The sequence below is a fragment of the Pristis pectinata genome, chromosome 2 (genome assembly GCF_009764475.1).
Source record: "Pristis pectinata isolate sPriPec2 chromosome 2, sPriPec2.1.pri, whole genome shotgun sequence".
NCBI classification, from domain to species: Eukaryota; Metazoa; Chordata; class Chondrichthyes; order Rhinopristiformes; family Pristidae; genus Pristis; species Pristis pectinata.
Window position 1 is genome coordinate 97,742,174 of NC_067406.1, and position 22,394 is coordinate 97,764,567.

The following is a 22,394-nucleotide window of genomic DNA, read 5'->3' on the forward strand; positions in this document are numbered from 1 at the left end:
TTCATATCAGTTCTGTTTGTAGGATACCACAGGTGCAGAATGAACACGGTAAAGTAACATGCTGCCTCACTTATTCAAAAGCATAAATTTAATCCTGGGGAATTTGCACGTTCTCATTGTGATCACATGGCTTTCCTGAGGGCTCCAGTTTCCTCCCACATAACAAAGGTTAATTGGCTTACCAGTTGGTGTTGGTTAATGGCAAAAGAATCACAGAGGAGTTGATGAGCATGTGTGAAAGGGAATAAATTGCAAGGGTATGGGGAAATAACAGGGAATGGGACTATTGGGTTTGCTCTATTGCAGTAGGCATGGATCCAATGGGTTGAATGCCTCCTTTTGTGTCAAAGTCACTGCAATACAAGTGACTATCTGATACAGCTGAAAATTACTCAGCATTTACTATATTACAAGCTTAAATTAAAATAAAATCAAATGGCTTGTGTAAGAATAAAGACTTCCAGCAAACAGTTGTCAGCCCATTTCAGAGATGCACTCAAAGCCAAACACTAACTCCAGATGTCTTTTAAAGTATTTAATTATCGAGAAATATCTTGTAACATCAGGCTATTAACATAATTTACATCAGGATACCATTCTAGAAGAATAAAAGAGCAAAACAAACAAATCAAGTAATGACAGGAACATAATGGATTGAGTAAGTCAAAAAGCATGGAAACAGGCCCTTCAGCCCAAATGGTCCATGCTAACCAAGATGCCCCACCTAGGCTAGTCCCATTTGCCAACATTTGGCCCATAACCTTCTAAACCTTTCCAATCCATGTACCTGTTCAACTGTCTTTTAAAATGTTATTTTACCTGCCTCAACCAGCTGATTCCATACAGATACCACCCTTTGTGTAAAAAAAGGTGCCCCTCAGGTTCCTCTTAAATCTTTCCCCTCTCAGCTTAAACCTATGCCCTCTAGTTCTTTATACCCTAACTCAGGGTGAATGCACACAGTCTTTTTCCCAATCTCTGCCCCTCATGATTTTATATACCTCTATAAGATCACCTCTCAGTCTCCTACGCTTGCTGAATAAACTCCCAGTCTGTCCAACCTCTCCCTATAACTCAGTCCTTCAAGTCCTGGTAGCATCTTTGTAAATCTTTTCTGCACTCTTTCCAGGGTAATAAAATCTTTCCTATAACAAGGAAACCAAAATTGAACACAATACTCCAAGTGCGGCCTCACCAGTGTCCTGTACAACGGCACCATGACCTCCTAACTTTTATAGTCAATGCCCTGACTTACAAAGGCCAGCGTGCCAAAAGTCTTCTTCACCACCCTATCTGTGACTCCACTTTCAGTGAACTATGTAATTGTACTCAAAGGTCCCTCTGTTCTACAACCCTCCCTAAGGCCCTGCCGTTCACTGCGTAAGTCCTATCTGGATTTGACTTTCCACAATGCAGCACCACACCCCAAATTAAACTCCATTTGCCATTCCTTGGCCCACTTACTCAGCTGATCAAGATCCCTCTGCAACTTTTGATAACCTTTCTCATTGTCCATTATACCACCTATTTTAGTGTCATCTGTAAATTTACTAACCGTGCCTTGTTCATTTTTAACCAAATCATTGACAACCAGCAACAAAAGAAACACACTGAGCAACAAAAGAAACACACTGAGCATGATTTAGTGTTAAAAACTATTTTATTAATCACTACTTATGATAATACGTAAAATAAAAGTAAAAATGTTAGTATGTTAGAATTCAAAAATGTTAAACCTCGAACGTTAACCCCAAAACTAAACTCTTCGTGTGTGTGTGTGACAAAGTCCAAAACTCCCAGTTCCGGAATGGTTCTTAAAGTTCAGTTCCGCAAGCCATAAGGTGAAACATGAGCAAGGGCTTCTTCAACAACCACCGTTGTCTGAAGATAAGATGTAGATGTAGAAAAACATAGAGAGAGTACATACGAAATCCAAATGTTCCACGATGGAACCCAAACGACACTTCAGTGTTTACTCGGTAGTTACTCCCCCACCCCGAAAAGCATCCGAACCGTGGTCGTCCACATACAAATACCTGGTTCCTTCTACAGGTCAGCAACAAAGTGAACTCCACCGGATTACTTCCAACTTCCATACATGGATTTCAGTGGCAAACACAGTTATTGTTTCTCATCCATCGGTAGAGAAAACAAGCAGGCTGGTGTCTCTCTCCCTTCTCTCTCTCTCTCCTTCTTCTGACTTCTTCAACAACGTCATTACCTCCTTTATCTTCTATTGACGTAAGCACGCCCCACACACACATACACACACACTCTCTATCTTAAAGGGACTTTCACTGAGTCCATAACACCTCCCACCTAAAAAAAAAATTTTTCCCAAGAAAATTTTAACCGCGCATACAGTTAGTAATGTTAATAATTATCATGCTACACAACTACAGACTATCAGATTAGTACAGATACATGTTTCCCATTTAACATCGGGAAAGACAATCAGCAATCACATTATCTTTGCCTTTAATGTGAGTTATCATGAGATCAAACTCTTGCAAAATTAAACTCCAGTTTAACAGCCTTCTGTTCTTGTTTTTAACTCGGCTCAGAAACACCAATGGGTTATGATCTGTATACACAGTCAATGGTTTCTGAGCGGTGCAAACATATACACTGAAATGTTGCAAGGCTAAAACAAGCGACAGTAATTCTTTCTCTATGGTGGAATAATTCTTTTGATGCTCATTAAATTTCTTTGAAAAGTAAGCTACAGGATGGTCAATATCATCAAGGTCACCCTTCTGCAACAACACAGCTCCTGCAGCTTCATCACTGGCATCTACTGCTAATGAAAAGGGCTTTTCAAAGTCAGGTGTTTTGAGCACAGGATGGTAGCATAAAATGGCTTTCAGTTTCTCAAATGCTTCTTGACAAGAATCTGTCCAAACAAACTTTACTCCCTTCTTCAGAAGATTAGTTAGGGGAAGAGCAATATCAGCAAAATTTTTACAAAATTTTCGGTAATATCCAACCATTCCCAAAAATCTTCTAACAGTCCTCACACCTGTGGGAATAGGGAACTCAGATATTGCTTGAACTTTTGCCTGAACAGGAGCTTGCTTGCCTTGACCTACAACATAACCAAGATACGTCACAGTGGCATGGCCAAATTCACTTTTAGCCAAGTTAACTGTAAGGTTAGCCTTGGAAAGTCTTTCAAACAACCTTTCTAACACAGAGATGTGATCTTCCCAAGTATCATTCCCAGTCACTAAGTCGTCAATGTAGGCATCTGTATGTTTTAACCCATGAATCACTGAATTAATCATTCTTTGAAATGTTGCCGGAGCATTTTTCATTCCAAATGGCAAAACATTGTATTCATACAATCCAGAAGGGGTTACAAAGGCTGAAATTTCCCTTCCTCTATCTGTTAATGGAACACACCAGTACCCTTTTAATAGGTCAATCTTTGTAAGAAATTTTGCCTTTCCCACTCTGTCTATGCAATCATCCACCCTAGGAATAGGGTAAGCATCTGACTTTGTTACAGCATTCACTTTCCTGTAATCTGTGCAAAATCTAACAGTTCCATCAGGTTTAGGTACAATAACACAGGGCGAACTCCAATTTGAAGTAGAATGTCTAATAATATCATTTTCCAACATGTATTTTATTTCCTGATCAACAGGTTTACTTTTTTCCCACATTCATTCGATATGGGTGTTGTTTGATTGGTTTTGCATCCCCAACATCAACATCATGGGTAATTATCGATGTTCTGTTTGGAACATCTGGGAACAGATTTTTAAATTTTAAAATTAATTCTCTCATCTGTTGTTTTTGTGAAACTTGTAAATGGTCCAACTCCGTTTCAAGGTTCTCCAGGATATTTTGGTTTTTTAGTTTTGATGGAACAATATTTGGTCTAAATTGGCCTTCCTCAACATCAACATCAGGCATTCTAGAAACAACCTTTACACCATCCACCAAGGCCACAACTGAATCCCTCTCATAATAAGGTTTTAGCATGTTTACATGACAGAGTTGTGTTTTCTTGCGTCTATCTGGTGTTTTGATTATATATGTTAGATCAGTCACTCGAGATTCAATAACATAGGGTCCAGAAAAACGAGATTGCAAGGGATTATTTTGGCTAGGGAAAAATACCAACACCTTTTGCCCCACTGCGAATGTCCTAGGCCGAGCACGTCTATCAAAATATGTCTTCATTCTTATCTGGCTTGTTTTCAGATTCTCTCTCGCTAGCTGGCAGACTCTCTCCAACCGAGTTTTAAATTTTTGGACATAGTCCAACAGACTCAAGTGAACTTCCTCATTAACCCATTGCTCTCTCAACAACTCCAAAGGTCCTCTCACCCTATGTCCAAACACAAGCTCAAAAGGACTAAATCCTATTGACTCCTGGATTGATTCTCTAACGGCAAACAAAAGTAAATGGATACCTTCGTCCCAATCCTTGGTGTTTTCAAAGCAATAAGTCTTCAGCATATTTTTGAGAGTAGAATGAAATCTCTCCAGAGCTCCTTGAGATTCTGGGTGATATGCAGATGATACAATCTGCTTTGCTCCCAGCTCATAGACTATTTGTTGAAAAATTTTTGACATAAAATTACTACCTTGATCAGATTGGATTTCTTTTGGCAAACCAAACAAGGTAAAAAATTTTACAAGAGCCTTTGACACCGTCTTGGCCTTAATATTTCTAAGGGGTATTGCCTCTGGAAATCTAGAAGTGGCACACATGATGGTTAACAAATACTGATTTCCAGTCTTAGACTTTGGTAATGGGCCAACACAGTCCACAATCACCTTCGAAAAGGGCTCACCAAAAGCAGGAATTGGTTTCAATGGAGCCACAGGGGGTTTTTGATTTGGTTTACCTACCATCTGACATGTGTGGCAGGTTCGACAAAACATCACCACATCTTTTCTCAAACCAGGCCAATAGAATTGTTTCAAGATCTTCCCTACAGTTTTATTCACACCAAAATGACCACCCAAAGGCATACTGTGGGCCAGGTTTAAAATCTCATCCCTATAAATTTTTGGAACAACAACCTGATGAATAACTTCCCATTCCTCAGTAACAGGAACATGAGGAGGTCTCCATTTCCTCATTAACACTCCATTTTTGACATAGTATCCAGTTGGCACTTTTTCAATCTCCTCACATGAGAGTGCTTTTTCTTTCAATTCTGTCAACTCAGGGTCCTTTGTCTGTTCCACCATAAAATCCTTCCTCGACAAAGACAAATCTTTAAATTCAGGCTCACTACAAGGATGTTGATCCTCCAGTGAAGACAGAAAAGTCTCAGATAAGGCATCATAATTTTCTTCCTGTTTAGGACTGTCACAAGGAACTACATCAGACTGCACCGGACTGTCTGTCTTGGCTAATTCTCTAGCTCTAGCTCGAGTCACTGCACATGATGGGTAAACATCTGGATCATTCTCAGACTCATCAATCCTTGGTTTGGTTGTTAACTGTACCACAGGATCACTTTCTCCATCTGCAAGGTCATTTCCCAATAACAAAGAAACTCCTTCCACTGGCAAACTAGGTCTTATCCCTATCTCGACTGGTCCTTCTACGAACTTTGACTTTAAAATCACCCTGTGAAAAGGGACAGACGTGGTCTCACCTGTAACGCCTCGTACTAGATTTACTTCACCAGTGTCACTTTCTTCACCAAAATTTAAAACACTGTCCAGCAAGAGAGATTGACTAGCCCCAGTATCTCTAAGAATTTTCACTGGCACCTGGGGTGACTCATCATTCAGTGAAACAAAACCCTCTGATACATACGAACGGAATTCTTTTCTCACCTCCTCCAACTTTTCCGCTTTTCCCTCTTGCAAGGACTGATCTTTAACAGCATCTCCTAAACCTTTTTGATTTTTAATTGCCTGAAAGCAAGCATTGGGCCCAGCTTCCTTCTTTTTCTTCAAAAGGGCACAATTAGATATCACGTGGCCAGGTTTCCTACAGTAATAACAAGTACGCTCAACAGGTTTCTCCAGCCCTGGCTTCTTTTCATCCTTTCCTTTTTGATTACCTCCCAATTTAATCTCCGGTTTACCTGGATTGTCTTTGTAACTCTTTTGAAAGGTTTTAGGTTGTCCCCATTTGGATTTATGGGTTAAAGCATAATCATCTGCCAACCTAGCAGTTTCTTGTAAAGTTTCCACTGCCTTTTCATTTAAATATGTTGTTAATTCAGCTGGAACACATCTTTTAAAGTCTTCCACTAGTATCAATTCTGTCAATTTATCATAATCCCCATCTACATTTTTAGCCAGGCACCATCGTTCAAAACATATTCTCTTTCCATTGGCAAATTCCATATAAGTCTGATCTGCAGATTTCCTCAAGTCTCTGAATTTTTGTCTATAAGCCTCAGGGACCAATTCATAGGCCTTCAAAATAGCTTGCTTTACCTTGGTATAATCAGCTGCATCCTCAGCAGACAAAGCAGAATAAGCTTTTTGAGCTTTACCTTTAATCACACTCTGTACCATAAGAGCCCATCCTTTCCTTGGCCAGTTTGAACTCACAGCAACCTTTTCAAAATGTTGGAAATACTGATCTACCTGATCTTCTTCAAACGGAGGGACTAATCGAACCTCCCTGCTGGCTGAAAAACCATCTTCAGAATCAGATTCCAAACTCCTACGCTTCATTTGTAACTCATGCTGCCTCTGTTTTTCCTTCTCCTCTGCCTCAAACTTTAACCGAATTAGTTCCCGTTCCCGTTCAGCCTCTATCTTTAACTGGGTTTGCTCTCGTTCAGCCTCTAATCTCTTTTGTTCTCGTTCAGCTTCTAATTTATTTTGCTCTCGTTCAGCCTCTATCTTTGCCAGCTGCACCTGTGCCTCAGAAATTGCTATTTCACTGCCAGGAAACTGTTTTAACACTTCCTTCTCAAACACCTTCTTTTCCACATAATGGCCAGCTATCAGTCTCTGAATATCTGCCTTTCTTATAGACTGCTTTACTTCTGTAAGGTTTAGCCTTGTAGCAATCTTTATCAAATCATCCTTTTTCACCACCTCCAATCCCTTTTGGGTTGGTGACTCCAAAAATGCCTTAATATCCATTGCTGCTGGTTTCCACACACACAAGCCAATTAAAAAGAATTTATCAGACCTCCCTCAAAAATCTTTGGATTGGATCCCGAACAAATCTCGTCAATCTGGGGAACGATCCCAGACGACACTCGTTAATGTTTGGATTGGATCCCGGACGAATCTCGTTAACCTTGGGAACTATCCCGGATGAGCCCCCAATTTCGTCACGAACCAGCAACAAAAGAAACACACTAAGCATGATTTAGTGTTAAAAACTATTTTATTAATCACTACTTATGATAATACGTAAAATAAAAGTAAAAATGTTAGTATGTTAGAATGCAAAAATGTTAAACCTCTAACGTTAACCCCAAAACTAAACTCTTCGTGTGTGTGTGTGACAAAGTCCAAAATTCCCAGTTCCGGAATGGTTCTTAAAGTTCAGTTCCGCAAGCCATAAGGTGAAACATGAGCAAGGGCTTCTTCAACAACCACCGTTGTCTGAAGATAAGATGTAGATGTAGAAAAACATAGAGAGAGTACATACGAAATCCAAATGTTCCACGATGGAACCCAAACGACACTTCAGTGTTTACTCGGTAGTGACTTCCCCACCCCGAAAAGCATCCGAACCGTGGTCGTCCACATACAAATACCTGGTTCCTTCTACAGGTCAGCAACAAAGTGAACTCCACCGGATTACTTCCAACTTCCATACATGGATTTCAGTGGCAAACACAGTTATTGTTTCTCATCCATCGGTAGAGAAAACAAGCAGGCTGGTGTCTCTCTCCCTTCTCTCTCTCTCTCCTTCTTCTGACTTCTTCAACAACGTCATTACCTCCTTTATCTTCTATTGACGTAAGCACGCCCCCCACACACATACACACACACTCTCTATCTTAAAGGGATTTTCACTGAGTCCGTAACAATGACAAACAACAATGGGCCCAGCACTGACCCCTGAGGCACACCACCAGTCTCGGGCCTCCTATCCGAGAACAACTTTCTACCATCAAGCCAATTGTGTATCCAATTTGCGAGCTCTCCCTGGATTCCATGTGATCTAACCTTCCACAGCAGCTTACCATGTGGAACCTTATCAAAGGTCTTACTGAAGTCCATATAAACCACATCTACTGCCCTGTCCTCATCAGCTTTCTTGGTCGTCTCATCAAAAAACTATCAAGTTTGTAAGACATGATCTCCCCTACACAAAACTATGCTGACTATCCCAAATCAACCTGTCTTTCCAGATGTACATACATGTTATTCCTCAGTATCCTCTCCAGTAACTTACCTACCACAGATGTTAGACTTACTGGCTTATAGTTCCCAGGTTTTTCTTTGCCACCTTTCTTAAATAAAGGCACAACATTTGCCACCCTCCCATCTACTGGCACCTCACCCATGGCTAATGATAATGCAAATATCTCAGCCAGGGCTCCTGCAATTTTCTCTCTAGCCTCCCACAGTATTCTTGGATAAACCTGGTCAGGCCCTGGAAATTTGTTTTCCTTCATACCTTTTAAGACATCCAGCACCTCATCTACTGTAATGCAGACCATCACCAAGACTTCCCCATTTACTTTTCCTAGTTCCTAACTCTTCATGTCTTTCTCCACGGTAAAAACAGAGCAGAAATATTCATTAAGGACCTTGTCCATCTCCTGTGGCTCCACACAAAGGTGTCCCCTTTGGTCTTTTGAGGGGCCCTATTCTCTCTCGAGTTACTCTTTTCCTCTTAATATACTTATAAAATCTCTTCAGATTTTACTTAATCTTCTCTGCCAAAGTTAGGTTAATTGATGCCCCCTTTTTGCCCTCCTAATTTCCTTCTTGAGTACACTTCTGCATCCCTTATACTCCTGCAAGGATTCATTTGATCCCAGCTGCCTGTACCTGACCCATGCCTCCTCCTTTTTCCCAGCTGGGGCCTCAATATCCCTCATCATCTCAGGTTCCCTACTCCTACCACCCTTGCCCTTCATTCTAACAGGAACATACAGACCTTGAGCTCTGACTATCTCACCTTTAAAAGTCCTCCATTTGCCTGCAAACAACCTACTCCAATCAACCTTTGCAAGCTCCTATCTCATACCATCAAAATTCGCCTTGCCGCAATTTAGAACTTGAACCTGTGGACAAGTTCTGTCCCTTTCCATAACTATTTTAAAACGAATAGAATTATGGTCACTGGTCTCAAAGTACTCTCCCACTGTCACCTGAGTCACCTGCCCCACCCTATTACCCAAGAGTAGGTTGAGTTTTGCCCTTTCCCTGGTAGGGCTCTCTATATATTGTCCAAGGAAACTTTCCGGAAGGCACTTAACAAATTCCCCCACATCTATGCCCTTAACAGTATGGCAGTCCCAGTCTATGTTAGGAAAGTTAAAATCCCCTACCATGACAACCTTATTACTCTTACAAATCTGCACAATTCCCCTGCATATTTGTTCTTCTAATTCCCGTTGACTATTTGGGGGCTTATAGTACAATCCCAACAATGTGATCACCCCCTTCTTATTTCTCAGCTCAACCCATAGTCTCACTGGACGATCCTTCAGCAATTTCATCTCTGACTACTGCTGCGATATTCCACTTAATCAAAAATGCAACTCCCCCTCCTCTCTTTCCTCTGCCTCTATCCTGCCTATAGCATCTGTACCGTGGAAAATTAAGCTGCCAATCCTATCCCTCCCTCAGCCATGTTTCTGTAATGGCTATAATATCCCAGTCCCATGTAGCTTTCCAAGTCCTTAGTTCATCTGCCTTTTCCTGTCAGACCTCTTACATTGAAATAAATGCAATTTAATCCTATAGGCTTCCCTCAATCCTGGCCATTCTCTTGCCTGACCTCATCTCTTTCTTTACCTGTGTCATTTGTGCCAACATGCAAAATGACTTCTGATTGCTCACCATCCCCCTTGAGAACATTCTGTAGCTGCTCCGTGACATCCTGGATCCTGGCACCAGGGAGGCAACACACCATTCTGGAATCCCTTTTGCAGCCACAGAATCTCCTGTCTGTCCCCCTAATTATCCAGCTCCCTATCACTATAGTCAGAGCCAGTCCTGGAGCCACAGACGTGGCTACTGCTGCCTTCTCCTGAATGGTCATCCTCCCCAACAGATCCAAAACGGTATACTTGTTTTCGAGGGGAATGGCCACAGGGGAATCTTGCACTATCTTCCTACTCCCTTTTCCTTTCCTGGTGGTCACCCAACTACTTTCTGCCTGTACCTTAGGTGTGACCACCTCGCTAAAACTCACATCTATGAAACTCTCAGCATCTTGGAGGGTCCTGAGTGCATCCAGCTCCAACTCCAGCTCCTTCACGTGGTCAGACAGGAACTGCAGTTGGATCCACTTCCCACAGGGTGTAGTCCTCAGGGACACTGGAAGTCGCCCTGATCTCACACATCCTGCAGGAGGAGCATGCCACTACCTTAACTGCCATCTGAATGCTCTAGGACTAAAAAGGAAATTCAAGGAACCTTACCTGCGCCTCTGCTCGCTGATGCCTTGTGAGCCAAAGCCTCTTAAATTACCATTCAAACACTGGCCCACTCTCCCAATGGACTCTGCTAGAGCCCGCTTTCCTTTTATTGAATGATTGTCTCACAATTAGCCAATAAAAAATGCCATTCTGAAAAGCTCTATTAGCCAATCAGAAGGGCTCTTTTTTAAAGCTTCCACTGCTGCTCTGTCTCCTGCCTCTCAGGACCTTGAACTGAGTACAGTAATGGCTCCTCTTTAAGCTTCCCGCTGTTACTCCGCCACCTGCCTCTCAGGAACTCAATAACGTAACATAGACAAATAACAAAACATTTAGTCAATGTTTATCGATTTTATTTTGACCAATTACAAGCCACAGTTTTAAATGTTTTTCCATCATTATTTGTAGCTATTTAGCTTGACCGTACTGGTGTAATTACTACCCTATACAGTCCATTCCTGGGCATCTCATGTTCCATTAATAGACACCTACTTTGATGTCTATTGACTGAGTACCCATGCCCTTGAATTTTGGTGAGAAGTGACTTTGGAAAGCTTTAAAACTATTGAACTGCAACATTTTCATTCAATAATTTCATAGTTTTCCATAGTTGCTTCTCACCAAGATTTTCTCTATTGAACGACAGACTTAAGTGACATAATTTGACCAGTCAAGTTCAGATGAATTGTCTTTTACTACATTCTTTTTAGACTATTCCTCATCTGAAATCAATATGTTTGCAACGTGTCATTCATAGATGTGGAACAATTGGAAAATTATTTTATTCATGCACTTGTTAGATTTTTCTAATCCAAAAATAGGCATTATACATCACATGGATGCTGCATTTGACATTTTGCTTAATTTATGTAGCAGGAAACACCAGATCTTACAGTTTGAAGTTAAGGAAGTTATTTATTCATATGTTGGTGTTCTAAGCTTCCCTTTACATCCTATACGTTTATTTAGTTACAGAGCTGTTGCACACATTCAATTTTTTTTGTTTCTCGAGACTTCAGCCGACCATAATGTGGAGTGTTGATTGTGTGAGGCAGTAGATTTAAAATGACCCATCCATTAGATTTGCCCTTGCAATACAAGCTTGAAATATAAACAAATAAAGCAAAAAATGAAAACCCAACAGAGCACTTTTAATTCCACACAAAGATGAAAAAACAAAATTACAAAAAATGTTTGTTAAAAAACATGACAGCGCACTTGCTGTTTGAACTGAACGACAACACAGAATACCTGCATTCAGATCCTCAAGTCCTGAATGGTCTGCGTGGGCCAGGAGGAATTTGATCACAAAACGTTCAACACTGTTGCATACAGTTTATTCTTTCCCTTTTAATTCAACCAAAAATTAGGTTGATATTTCTCATACATTACAAAATTATTTTCTATATACACACTGAATTTTATAATGTGCATTTTGAAACCACATTCAACAGCCTTACAAGTGATCTTAATGCAGACTGCATTTGCTAGCCATCCAGGAGAAACTCCTACATTTACAGTCATCACTTCTACACACTGCCAACACCAATGGAAAAAAAAATCAACATATACACTGATACATTACATACAAGAAAATTAATAGGATCAAAATTAACAAAACTGTAAAAAGGGGCTTATACATGGCAATAAATAAATCAAATGTTGTATTAGGTAACAAGGCCTCTATGCTCCTGCTCCATCTAGAATAAAACATTCAAGCCCATTCTTTAATGCCATTATTATGATTCTACAATGACAATGGCATTTTAATCTTTATTGTAGCACAGACGTATGCATTACAGTCTTGTAACTTCAAGAATTTATTCCACAGGTTTGCAAACTTTATTGACCAGCTTTTCATATTCCAACTGTCAATGTAAAACTCTCATCAGGACTGAAACACTGTTTGAAAATATTCGCGTCACTGTAGGTCAATGTAAAATCCTTTTTCCAAGCTAAATGCATTCCTGCTTCAAATGCCCGTACTGCCCCAACCCTCCCCACAACAAAGAAACAAGACGATCACTGATCAGTTCCAGCTCATGAACCGTAAATGTTACTTGCAGATTTGTTGCTGAATGTGAAGAAGAAACTCATAATATGATAATGCAGTTTCTGTTCTGTCCTCCACTAACTTCTGAAAGAAGTTTGTTTTGAAAGGAGCATCATCCCTGTCAATATTTAAACAAACATTCAGAGTATTGAACTCTATAAACACAATCTGAACATCAATCAAAAAAACAGGGCAGATCTTCTTATAACTCCATAAAAGCCTGTATTTGGACCACTCTGTTTCTTCCAGTGTGGTCCTGGGTTTATTACACAGTCTTTTGCAGATTCTTCTGCAGAGTGGCTGACTCTCAGCATTTCACTGTGACCCTGTGCAAAACAAGGCTTCTCCTGGTACATGACTGGTTGTACACAGAATGCCTTTGACAGCTGTGAAACCTTGCCCCAAGCTCACAAAGCTGTCACTGAAATTTAATGTTTCTGAATGTCAGAAACATTCAAAACATGAGAACCATTAAAAATATGCAGAAATTATAAAAACTTTAAACAAATTTAAACAGAATTAGACTCACCTTCACTTAAAGACAATTAAATACATTTAAATTAACTCAACTGAACCACATAATAACTCACTTGGCATGTGCTTAGCAAGCAGGTTTCCTAGTTTGAGAGCTGGGAAACCTGTGGAAAGTTTGGTATTCTTCTGGACCTCAAGTGCAGGGTAGGAGCAAATGACATAGTGGCATAGTGGAAGGTATCACTGCTTGCTTAAGCCTATGCTAGAAGCTGAAGATCTAGACTTTCACCAAGAAACATGGGTAAATCTTACAGAAAAATTAGTGCCTGGATGGAAGATTTACCTTTTGTAAATATACAACAGTTTTGATCCGAATACTGCAGTTGAAAATGGTACAAATTTAAAAAATACTTCCTGAAACAAAAGACCCAAATTTGAAGGACCAATGCTTCACTCATATAAAATTAGATACAAGAAAAATTGAAGAGGGCTATTAGTTTCTGGGGAAATGGGTTGGGGAAGTGGGGTGGGGTGGGGTGGGGAGGTGAGGTATAACTCAGATATTGAATTAATTTCAGACAGTCCAGAAGATGTACTGCTGAAACAGCAATGAAATTCTGGAATGATGGGGTACACTGATTCTAAGAGCTCTCTTCGTCAGAACCTGAGTGTAAGTATTTGTTTTAAAGTTTTATTCAAATATCCTTTAATATCAAGTCAACAAAATGCCTTATACTCACTTCACAACATAAATAATCGATAGAAATGGTCTGCTATCTCGAAGCCAGGAAACAAAACTGTTAACTCTTTGAGATAACACTGTATTCAATTCTGGTAGCTGATACTTTTCCGATGTAGGAAACAAGCAAGAGAGAAGTAGGAGAAACAAGAGAAAAATATTAATATGTGGCACTTTACAGCTAAAATGCTTTTGAAGTGTAGTTTCTTTTAAAATGTAGCCAATAAAACTGCCAATTTCAAGAGAGCAAGATTCCAAAAACAATGATCAGACAACACGAAAAACAAAAAAGTTCTTGACCCAAAACATTAATTTTATCTCTTCAAAGATGCTCCTTGACCTGCAAAGTATTTCTAGTGTTTTTTTTAACGCAAGTGATCAAACATCTCTTCTGTGCTGATCGGGGTAAACGTTAGACTAGAAATGAGAAGACCCAGCTCTTTTGGGACTGCAAATATCGAACACCTGAAATCTACTCGGATGAAGGTTATGGTTCCTGCCAAGTACAGATGAGATTAGAGATCATGAAAGGTGTTTACACTAACGAAATTCATACAATAAACTCAGGAATACGACACATTGCTTCTGCTTATGTTCATCTCTGCAACTTTCAGCTACCTCTTTGTGCTACAGAGTTGTTTTTCCTGGCTCTGACACCTCACTGCACCCAGGAGCATATCCTGTGAAGCATCACTGAAATGGTCATGTCTTTTGCCTATTTGGACTCCATTCTGATACCTCTCATCCTGCCAACTCCCAAATCCTGTCAACTTGCAGGTTTTCCTTCATATATTAGTGTTGCAATCAATTCACAAGGGTCTGTTGCGACTGAATGCACGTGAAATCTGGAAACAAACTAGCCTATTGGGCTGAACTTACTTTTTCAACATGCTATTGGGCAAAAGCCTGGATTTTTTTTTGGAAAATACAGGCAGTTTCTTATGCAGTTCTGAACCAAAGCTGAGACCCGAAAGTTGACACTTAAAAACAATTTTCTTTTACCCTTGATGCCACAAAATCTCCTGTTGACATGCTGGGCCTTGCCATGAGAGATCCAGCCCATTCTCCATTCAACTCTTATCATCTGGATCCAATTAAGTATAAACTTTATTCTGAGGCAAGTAGGGAGAATAGATGGTTCAATGCTGACTGGAAATTCTGGCCCCCTAGTACTTCACACCATGTGATGCCCAGCACAGTAAAAAGTTCACTGGTTTAGGGATTTAGGGAAGGAAGTAAACTAAGGTGCTGATAAAAATATTTTAATCTCACATGCATAGCTGTTTTCAATCCATCACACATTACATTTTAGAACTTAGCAGTTAAGCTAACTCTTATTCACAAGCTTCTTTTCCTCTATTAACTTACCAGATTTTGTGGAACAGAAGCATAGCTAGAAAATCCGAGCACCTCATTTATAAAGCTGCTGCTGCAATTTTTGCCAATCCAGAGGTACATAACCTAAAAAGATATAAAACGCTATTGAATGGTATTGGTGGAGGTGTGCACAAGAAATATGAATTCATATCATTTTTGGAGAAATAGAAGTTGTAGCCTCATGCGTTTAGAATGCTCTTGCACGTAGGAAAAATACTGGAATCAATTCTTCAAGAAGTTGGGACTGGGCAGAGTCAACACAGACCTAAGAAGGGAAATTCATTGTTTGACCAAGTTGCTCTTTTGTAACTAACAGACTAGATAAGGATGAACCACTGATGTGGTGTATTTGACTATCCCAAGTCCTTCAATAAGCTGATCATTAGAGTGTACAGCATATGGAGGGTAACATTCAGTCGTGGAAAGGAATAAATGGGTAATTTTTGTGTTGGGAAGTGTGACTAGTGAGTTACTGGGGTTCCAACTGTTTAGGACCTACAGTGGCATGCAAAAGTTTGGGCACCCCTGGTCAAAATTTCTGTTACTGTGAATAGCTAAGCAAGTAAAAGATGACCTGATTTCCAAAAGGCATAAAGTTAAAGATGACACATTTCTTTAATATTTTAAGCAAGATTACTTTTTTATTTCCATCTTTTACAGTTTCAAAATAACAAAAAAGGAAAAGGGCCCGAAGCAAAAGACTGGGCACCCTGCATGGTCAGTACTTAGTAACACCCCCTTTGGCAAGTATCACAGCTTGTAAACGCTTTCTGTAGCTAGCTAAGAGTCTTTCAATTCTTGTTTAGGGGATTTTCGCCCATTCTTCCTTGCAAAAGGCTTCTAGTTCTGTGAGATTCTTCGGCCGTCTTGCATGCACTGCTCTTTTGAGGTCTATCCACAGATTTTTAATGATGTTTAGGTCGGGGGACTGTGAGGGCCATGGCAAAATCTTCAGCTTGTGCCTCTTGAGATAGTCCATTGTGGATTTTGAGGTGTGTTTTGGATCGTTATCCTGTTGTAGAAGCCATCCTCTTTTCATCTTCAGCTTTCTTAGAGACAGTGTGATGTTTGCTTCCAGATTTTGCTGGTATTTAATTGAATTCATTCTTCCCTCTACCAGTGAAATGTTCCCCATGCCACTGGCTGCAACACAAGCCCAAAGCATGATCGATCCGCCCCCGTGCTTAACAGTTGGAGAGGTGTTCTTTTCATGAAATTCTGCACCCTTTTTTCTCCAAACATACCTCTGCTCATTGCGGCCAAAAAGTTCTATTTTAACTTCATCAGTCTGCAGGACTTGTTTCCAAAATGCATCAGGCTTGTTTAGATGTTCCTTTGCAAACTTCTGTGAACAAGCCATAGCCCTAAAGAGCTAATGAAGGTCTGAGACCTTGGTAAAAGTTATCTGAGAGTTCAAATCTCTTGGGGTGCCCAAACTTTTGCATGCTGCTCCTTTCCTTTTTTCACTCTAAAATTGTACAAAACAAAAATAATACACTAATCTTGCTTAAAATGTTGAAAAGAATGTTTCATCTTTAACTTTATGACTTTTGGAGATCAGTTCATCTCCTACTCACTTAACTATTCACAGTAACAGAAATTTTGACTGGGGTGCCCGAACTTTTGCATGCCACTGTAATATCAATCCTAAGTTTGCTGATGATACACAGCAAGGTGACAGTGTGGCTGTGAGAGGGTGCAGAGAAGCTTCAAATAGATTATATGTAATGTAAATTGAATGAGTAAGGATGTGGCAGATGGAATTGGATTTGTAGAAATCTGAGCACATTAACTTTAGTGGAAGAAATAGAGAGGCCAATATTTTTTTAAAACAATGAGACTGAAGGGTGCCAGTGGTGCTGGGTGCCCTTGAACATCTATCATTGAAAGTTAACATACAGATACAGGGAGCAATTAGGAAGGCAAATGGTATATTAACCTCTATTGAAGGAAAGGTTGAGTACAAGAGTAGAAATATCCTGTTCCAGTTATATAAAGCCCTGGTGAGATTGCTATTGTAGACTTCCTATTGAACGCAAAGTATAATTACAGTAGAAAATGTAAAGTGAGGGTTCACCGGATTGATTAATTCTTCTAAATTCTATAGAGTATAGACTTGGTCTATACTCTATAGAATTTAGAAGAATTAAAGATGATCTCAGTGAAGTGCATAAAATTCTTATGGGGCTTGACAGGACACGTTTGGACTTGAAGATTCCCCTGGCTGAGGTATCCAGACTCAAAATAAGGCATTGGCCTTTCAGGATTGAGCTGAGAAGAAACTTCTTCATCCAGAGGGTAGAAAATCTCGAGAATTCTCTGTCCAACAGGAATTCAAATCCTTTTGCAATAAATTTCAACACACCATTAGATCTTTTTTCGTGCTTGCTTTATCTGTGTATTACCTTCCATTGATTCACGAGGCTGTACTCAGTACATTTAAGAGTGTTAATAGATTTTTACACATTAAGGTTGATTGATTAGTTCAGTAAAGCAGTGCAGAGATAAAAGATGGTGATTAAAAAAACAGACAATGGCCCACATGTGCTTCTATTTCTTATGATCTTGGGTTCTTGTGTCTCATTCAGTACTTTGTCTGAACGTTGTGATTTTTGTCCACAATGACCAAGTTGAAACACGGCTATTTGAAAATAATTGGACAAAGAGAAAATAGTGTTTTGCTTGGAAAGAAAATCAACATGGAACACAAAGAGGTGAAGGAAAATAACTATCATATCAAAGTGAAAAACTACAAGATAGGAGTAGCATACGGACCCCAACGGAGTAGCCACACTATAGAAAAGAATGTAATAAACCCCCAGTATTTTTTGAATTAAGAGAGCAATGGTGTATTTAATCTTGGGTGATCTTAATCTACGTGCAGATTGGGTTAATCAAATTCTAAATGTCGGCTGTGGAATGAGTACATAGAGTGCATTCAGGATAGTTTCCTAGAGCAATCCAATCAGAGGACAGGCTACTTTGGGTCTGGTAATAGGACACATTTCATTTAATGAATCTCACAGTAAAAAGTTCCCTAGGACACAGCAATCACAGCATGATAGAATTTAGCCATCAGTTTAAGAGCAAAAATTTGGGTTTGAAGAAATTGTTTGTTTATTTGTTTCATAATTTGTTAGATTTAATATAAAGGGAATCAGGAAACAATGAGGATAGAGCCGGCTAAAGTAGATTGAATAAATAGACCATCAAGAACGACGCAGACAAGCACTGGCAGACACTAAGGAGATAATTCATGACTGCCGGCAAAAGTACATCCCAATGTGGAAGAAAGATTCCAAAATGAGCCAACCACAATTAACTAAGGAGAGTTGGAGAAAACATAAGACAGCAAAAGTTGGTGGTAAGCCACAGACTGCAATAAATTCAGAATCCAAAAGGATGAAAAAAAAATCAGGAAGGAAAAGATAAACTGTGATCAAATTAGCAAGAAATATAAAAATTGACATTAAGAGTGTTGATAAGTACACAAAAAAAAGTCAAAGTGAATGTAGACCCCTGAGAGAATGAGGCTAGGGAAACAGATACGGTGTAGAAAATGGAAGAAAAATTAGATATTTTCCATCAGTTGTTATGGTAGAAGGTACAGATATCCCATTAATTCTAAATAAAATATATGGGGAGGAATTAAATACCATCATCATATCATCATAGAGAGAATTAGCATTAAGCATACTGATGAGATTAAAGGATGATCATTCCCCTGAATTTGATGGTTTTCATCCAAAGATCCTAAAAGGAGTGGCTACAAAGAAAGTGGATGCATTTGTTGAAAACTTCCAAAAACATTAGATTCTGGAGAGTTACTGAAGAATTGGAAAACTACCAGTATAATATTCTTATTCAAAAAGGATGGGAGCCAAAAAAACTCTAACTACAAGCTGGTTAGCCTAATGTCTACTACTACAGGAAAAATGTTAGAATCTTTGAGGTTGTAGCAGAACATTTGAAAAATCACAATCTGATCAAATACAGTCAGCATGGACTCAAGATAGGGTTGGCAACTTGTAAAGCTGTGGGGATTAATGTTGAGCTCTTAACTGTATACAATATATATCAATGATTTAGAAGAAAGTGAATGCATTGCAATCATATTTGTGGATGGGAAGAAAAGCTGTGAGGATACAGTTTGCATAGAACTATTGCCAGGTTAAGTGAGCGGCATGGTTAGCACGACGCTATTACAACGCCAGCGATTGGGGTTCAATTCCCGTCACTGTCTGTAAGGAGTTTGCACATTCTCCTGCATCTGCGTGGGTTTCCTCCGGGTGCTCCGGTTTCCTCCCACATTGCAAAGACGTACGGGTAGGTTAATTTGGGTTTAAAATGGGCGGCGCGAACTCGCTGGGCCGGAAGGGCCTGTTAGCACGCTGTAAATTAAAAAGTTGGCAAATGGAATATAATGTGTGCAATTGTGAAGTTGTTCCATTTGGAAGGAAGAATGATAAACCAAATTATTCCTTGAATGGAGAAAGTCTGCAAAAAGCCACAGCACAGAGGGATTTGGGGATCCTCATACATGAAACACAGGCAGTTAACATGTAGGTACAGCAGCTAATCAGGGAGACTAATAGAATGTTGGCTTTTATTTGGACGAAGCAGAGGATAAAAGTAGAGAAATGTTATTACAACTGTACAAGGTACCGGCAAGACCACATCTAGAGTACTGTGTACAGTTTTGGTCCACTTATTTAAAGGAAAAATATATCATTGGAGGTAGCTCAGAGAAGATTCATTAAATTGATCCTGGACATTGAGGAAGTGACTTATAAAGGGAGATTGAACAGGTTGGATTTGTAGTCATTGGAGTTTAAAAGAATTGACAGATAATCTTATTAAAACATAAGATTCTTAGGGGGCTAGATAGAATGATTGCCATCACAGCAGTCTTTGACCAGAGCACATATTCTCAGAATTAGGAGGTGTCCATTTAATACTGATATCAGGAAGAATCTCTTCTCTCAAAGGCTTGCAAGTCTTTGAATAACTGGGTGGGCAAGTGGGGAGGATGTTCTTTGTTGGAGAGATGCTGGGTCAATTTCTCACTAGGACAACTTAGCACAGCTCAAAATGGCAGTATAGTTGCTATTGTCCATCTTGCAATGTAAAAACGTCATTTACTCAAACACTGCTAAGTGGTTGGAATTTCTTGTTTGGTGCTAACACGCTACTTTCGGCTTTATGAGATTTCTGCACTATTTTAAAATCAGTTAAGAAAGTTTTGGCAAACCTTTATGGGATAAAAATCGTCAGAGCAAACCTTCAGACACTCAATGAGTCGTAAATTCTTAACTGGAGCAAATTTGGAATTGTTCAGTAAAATACTGAACTTGCAAGTTGAATATACAACAAACGTCTATAAAATGATAACCAGTCTTTCAGGAACAATGTTAGATAGTCATGGGTGAAAGAAAATGAAGTACCCATTGTCCCATGATTGACAGGTGTGATCCTCAATGATTAACAGAAAAGAGAACTAGCCTCATATATTAACAAATATTATAAAATATTCAGACTATATCAATAAAGAGCAAAAGCCTTCTTATGTCTTATATTACTTATCCAAGAATAAACACAGAAGTTTATATAACCTTTTAATAAAAAAAAACAAGCCAAATATCCAATAATTACAATCAGGTTTAGCACTACTTACAGAATAACAATCCATCAAGAAAGCACCCTCTTTTGATAGTCTTTCTGCAGAAAGTTGCATAATAGGTGGCTGAGGAATAATTTTGTCACCAACAGTGATGGAACCCTACCAAGAGCGCAAAAAGAAATTAAAATCAGTTATTAATGAGAAAAAATAAACAAGGGGTAAAAAATTACACTGTTTTGAAATTTCTTAACTGAGTCATGGGGTTCCAGGACTGGATATCCAAACCTATGTGTGGAAAGTGTTAACCCTGCTAGGCTGTTGTTCACATATAAATGCAATAGATTTTTTAAGCTCACATGGTGCTGATACAAAATCTGGACATTTCAAATCTGCAGCATGTTGGACAAATACAGTGGCATGCAAAAGTTTGGGCACCCCTGGTCAATATTTCTGTTACTGTGAATAGCTAAGCGAGTAAAAGATGACCTGATTTCCAAAAGGCATCAAGTTAAAGATGACATATTTCTTTAATATTTTAAGCAAGATTAACTACTTGATGAAAAGAGGATGGCTTCTACAACAGGATAGCTATCCTAAACACACTTCAAAATCCACAATGGACTACCTCAAGGGGCACAAGCTGAAGGTTTTGCCATGGCACTCACAGTCCCCCGAACTAAACATCATTGAAAATCTGTGGATAGACCTCAAAAGAGCAGTGCATGCAAGACAGCCCAATAATCTCTCAGAACTAGAAGCCTTTTGCAAGGAAGAATGGGCGAAAAGCCACCAAACAAGAATTGAAATACTCTTAGCTGGCTACAGAAAGCGCTTACAAGCTGTGATACTTGCCAAAGGGGGTGTTACTAAGTACTGACCATGCAGGGTGCCCAAACCTTTGCTTCAGGCCCTTTTCCTTTTTTGGTTATTTTTGAAACTGTAAAGATGGAAATAAAAAAGTAATCTTGCTTAAAATATTAAAGAAATGTGTCGTCTTTAACTTTATGCCTTTAGGAAATCAGGTCATCTTTTACTCGCTTAGCTATTCACAGTAACAGAAATTTTGACCAGGGGTGCCCAAACTTTTGCATGCCACTGTATATGGTACAAATTGTGCCTCACAAAATGTTTTTTTATAATGGTCAAGTCCTTGACAAGTCAATTCCTCTTTTGGAGGAAGGGCGATAATAATATCTACATATCAAAGATTTAAAGGTGAAATGAAAAAATATAAATTTATTCACAACACAATTGATGAAGATAAATTCTGCACATCCAAAATATACATAACTAAAACTGGTAAGAAAGAACATTAAAAGCATGAATTTTACACTAGCCTAAAATTATGAACTGGTTCCATCAAACCTGTGTTGAAATAAAATATGCATAATTTGTAATGGAAAGCAAAGGATAGAGATTTATTTTTAAAAAAATGAGTCATAGAAAATGTTATTCTTTTCTGCTAATTAAGAATATTAATTAAAAAGTCTCTATAAAGCATGATCTTAATGTAGACTGCACCACTATAATATTTAAAAGTGTTTTCAAGTGATGAGATTCCTCTACAGCTCATTTTTAAATTCA

At 39.1% G+C, this 22,394-nt stretch overlaps 1 protein-coding gene across 10 annotated transcripts in view; it reads right to left on the reverse strand.

Annotated features, from left to right (window-relative positions):
• Nucleotides 1-10,889: 10,889 nt before the first annotated feature.
• LOC127586505 (protein transport protein Sec24B-like) overlaps nt 10,890-22,394 on the reverse strand; it is a 153,437-nt gene continuing 141,932 nt past the window's right edge. For 9 of the 10 annotated variants that reach the window (XM_052044565.1, XM_052044558.1, XM_052044580.1 and 6 more), the window contains 4 exons: nt 20,865-20,969; nt 15,182-15,274; nt 13,815-13,918; nt 10,890-12,718 (listed from right to left, as the gene is read on the reverse strand). In XM_052044565.1, coding sequence (XP_051900525.1) covers nt 12,604-12,718; nt 13,815-13,918; nt 15,182-15,274; nt 20,865-20,969 — 417 coding nt within the window. In that variant the 3' untranslated portion in view covers nt 10,890-12,603. The remainder of the gene's footprint in view (nt 12,719-13,814; nt 13,919-15,181; nt 15,275-20,864; nt 20,970-22,394) is intronic. The other variant, XM_052044575.1, reaches the window with a different exon arrangement.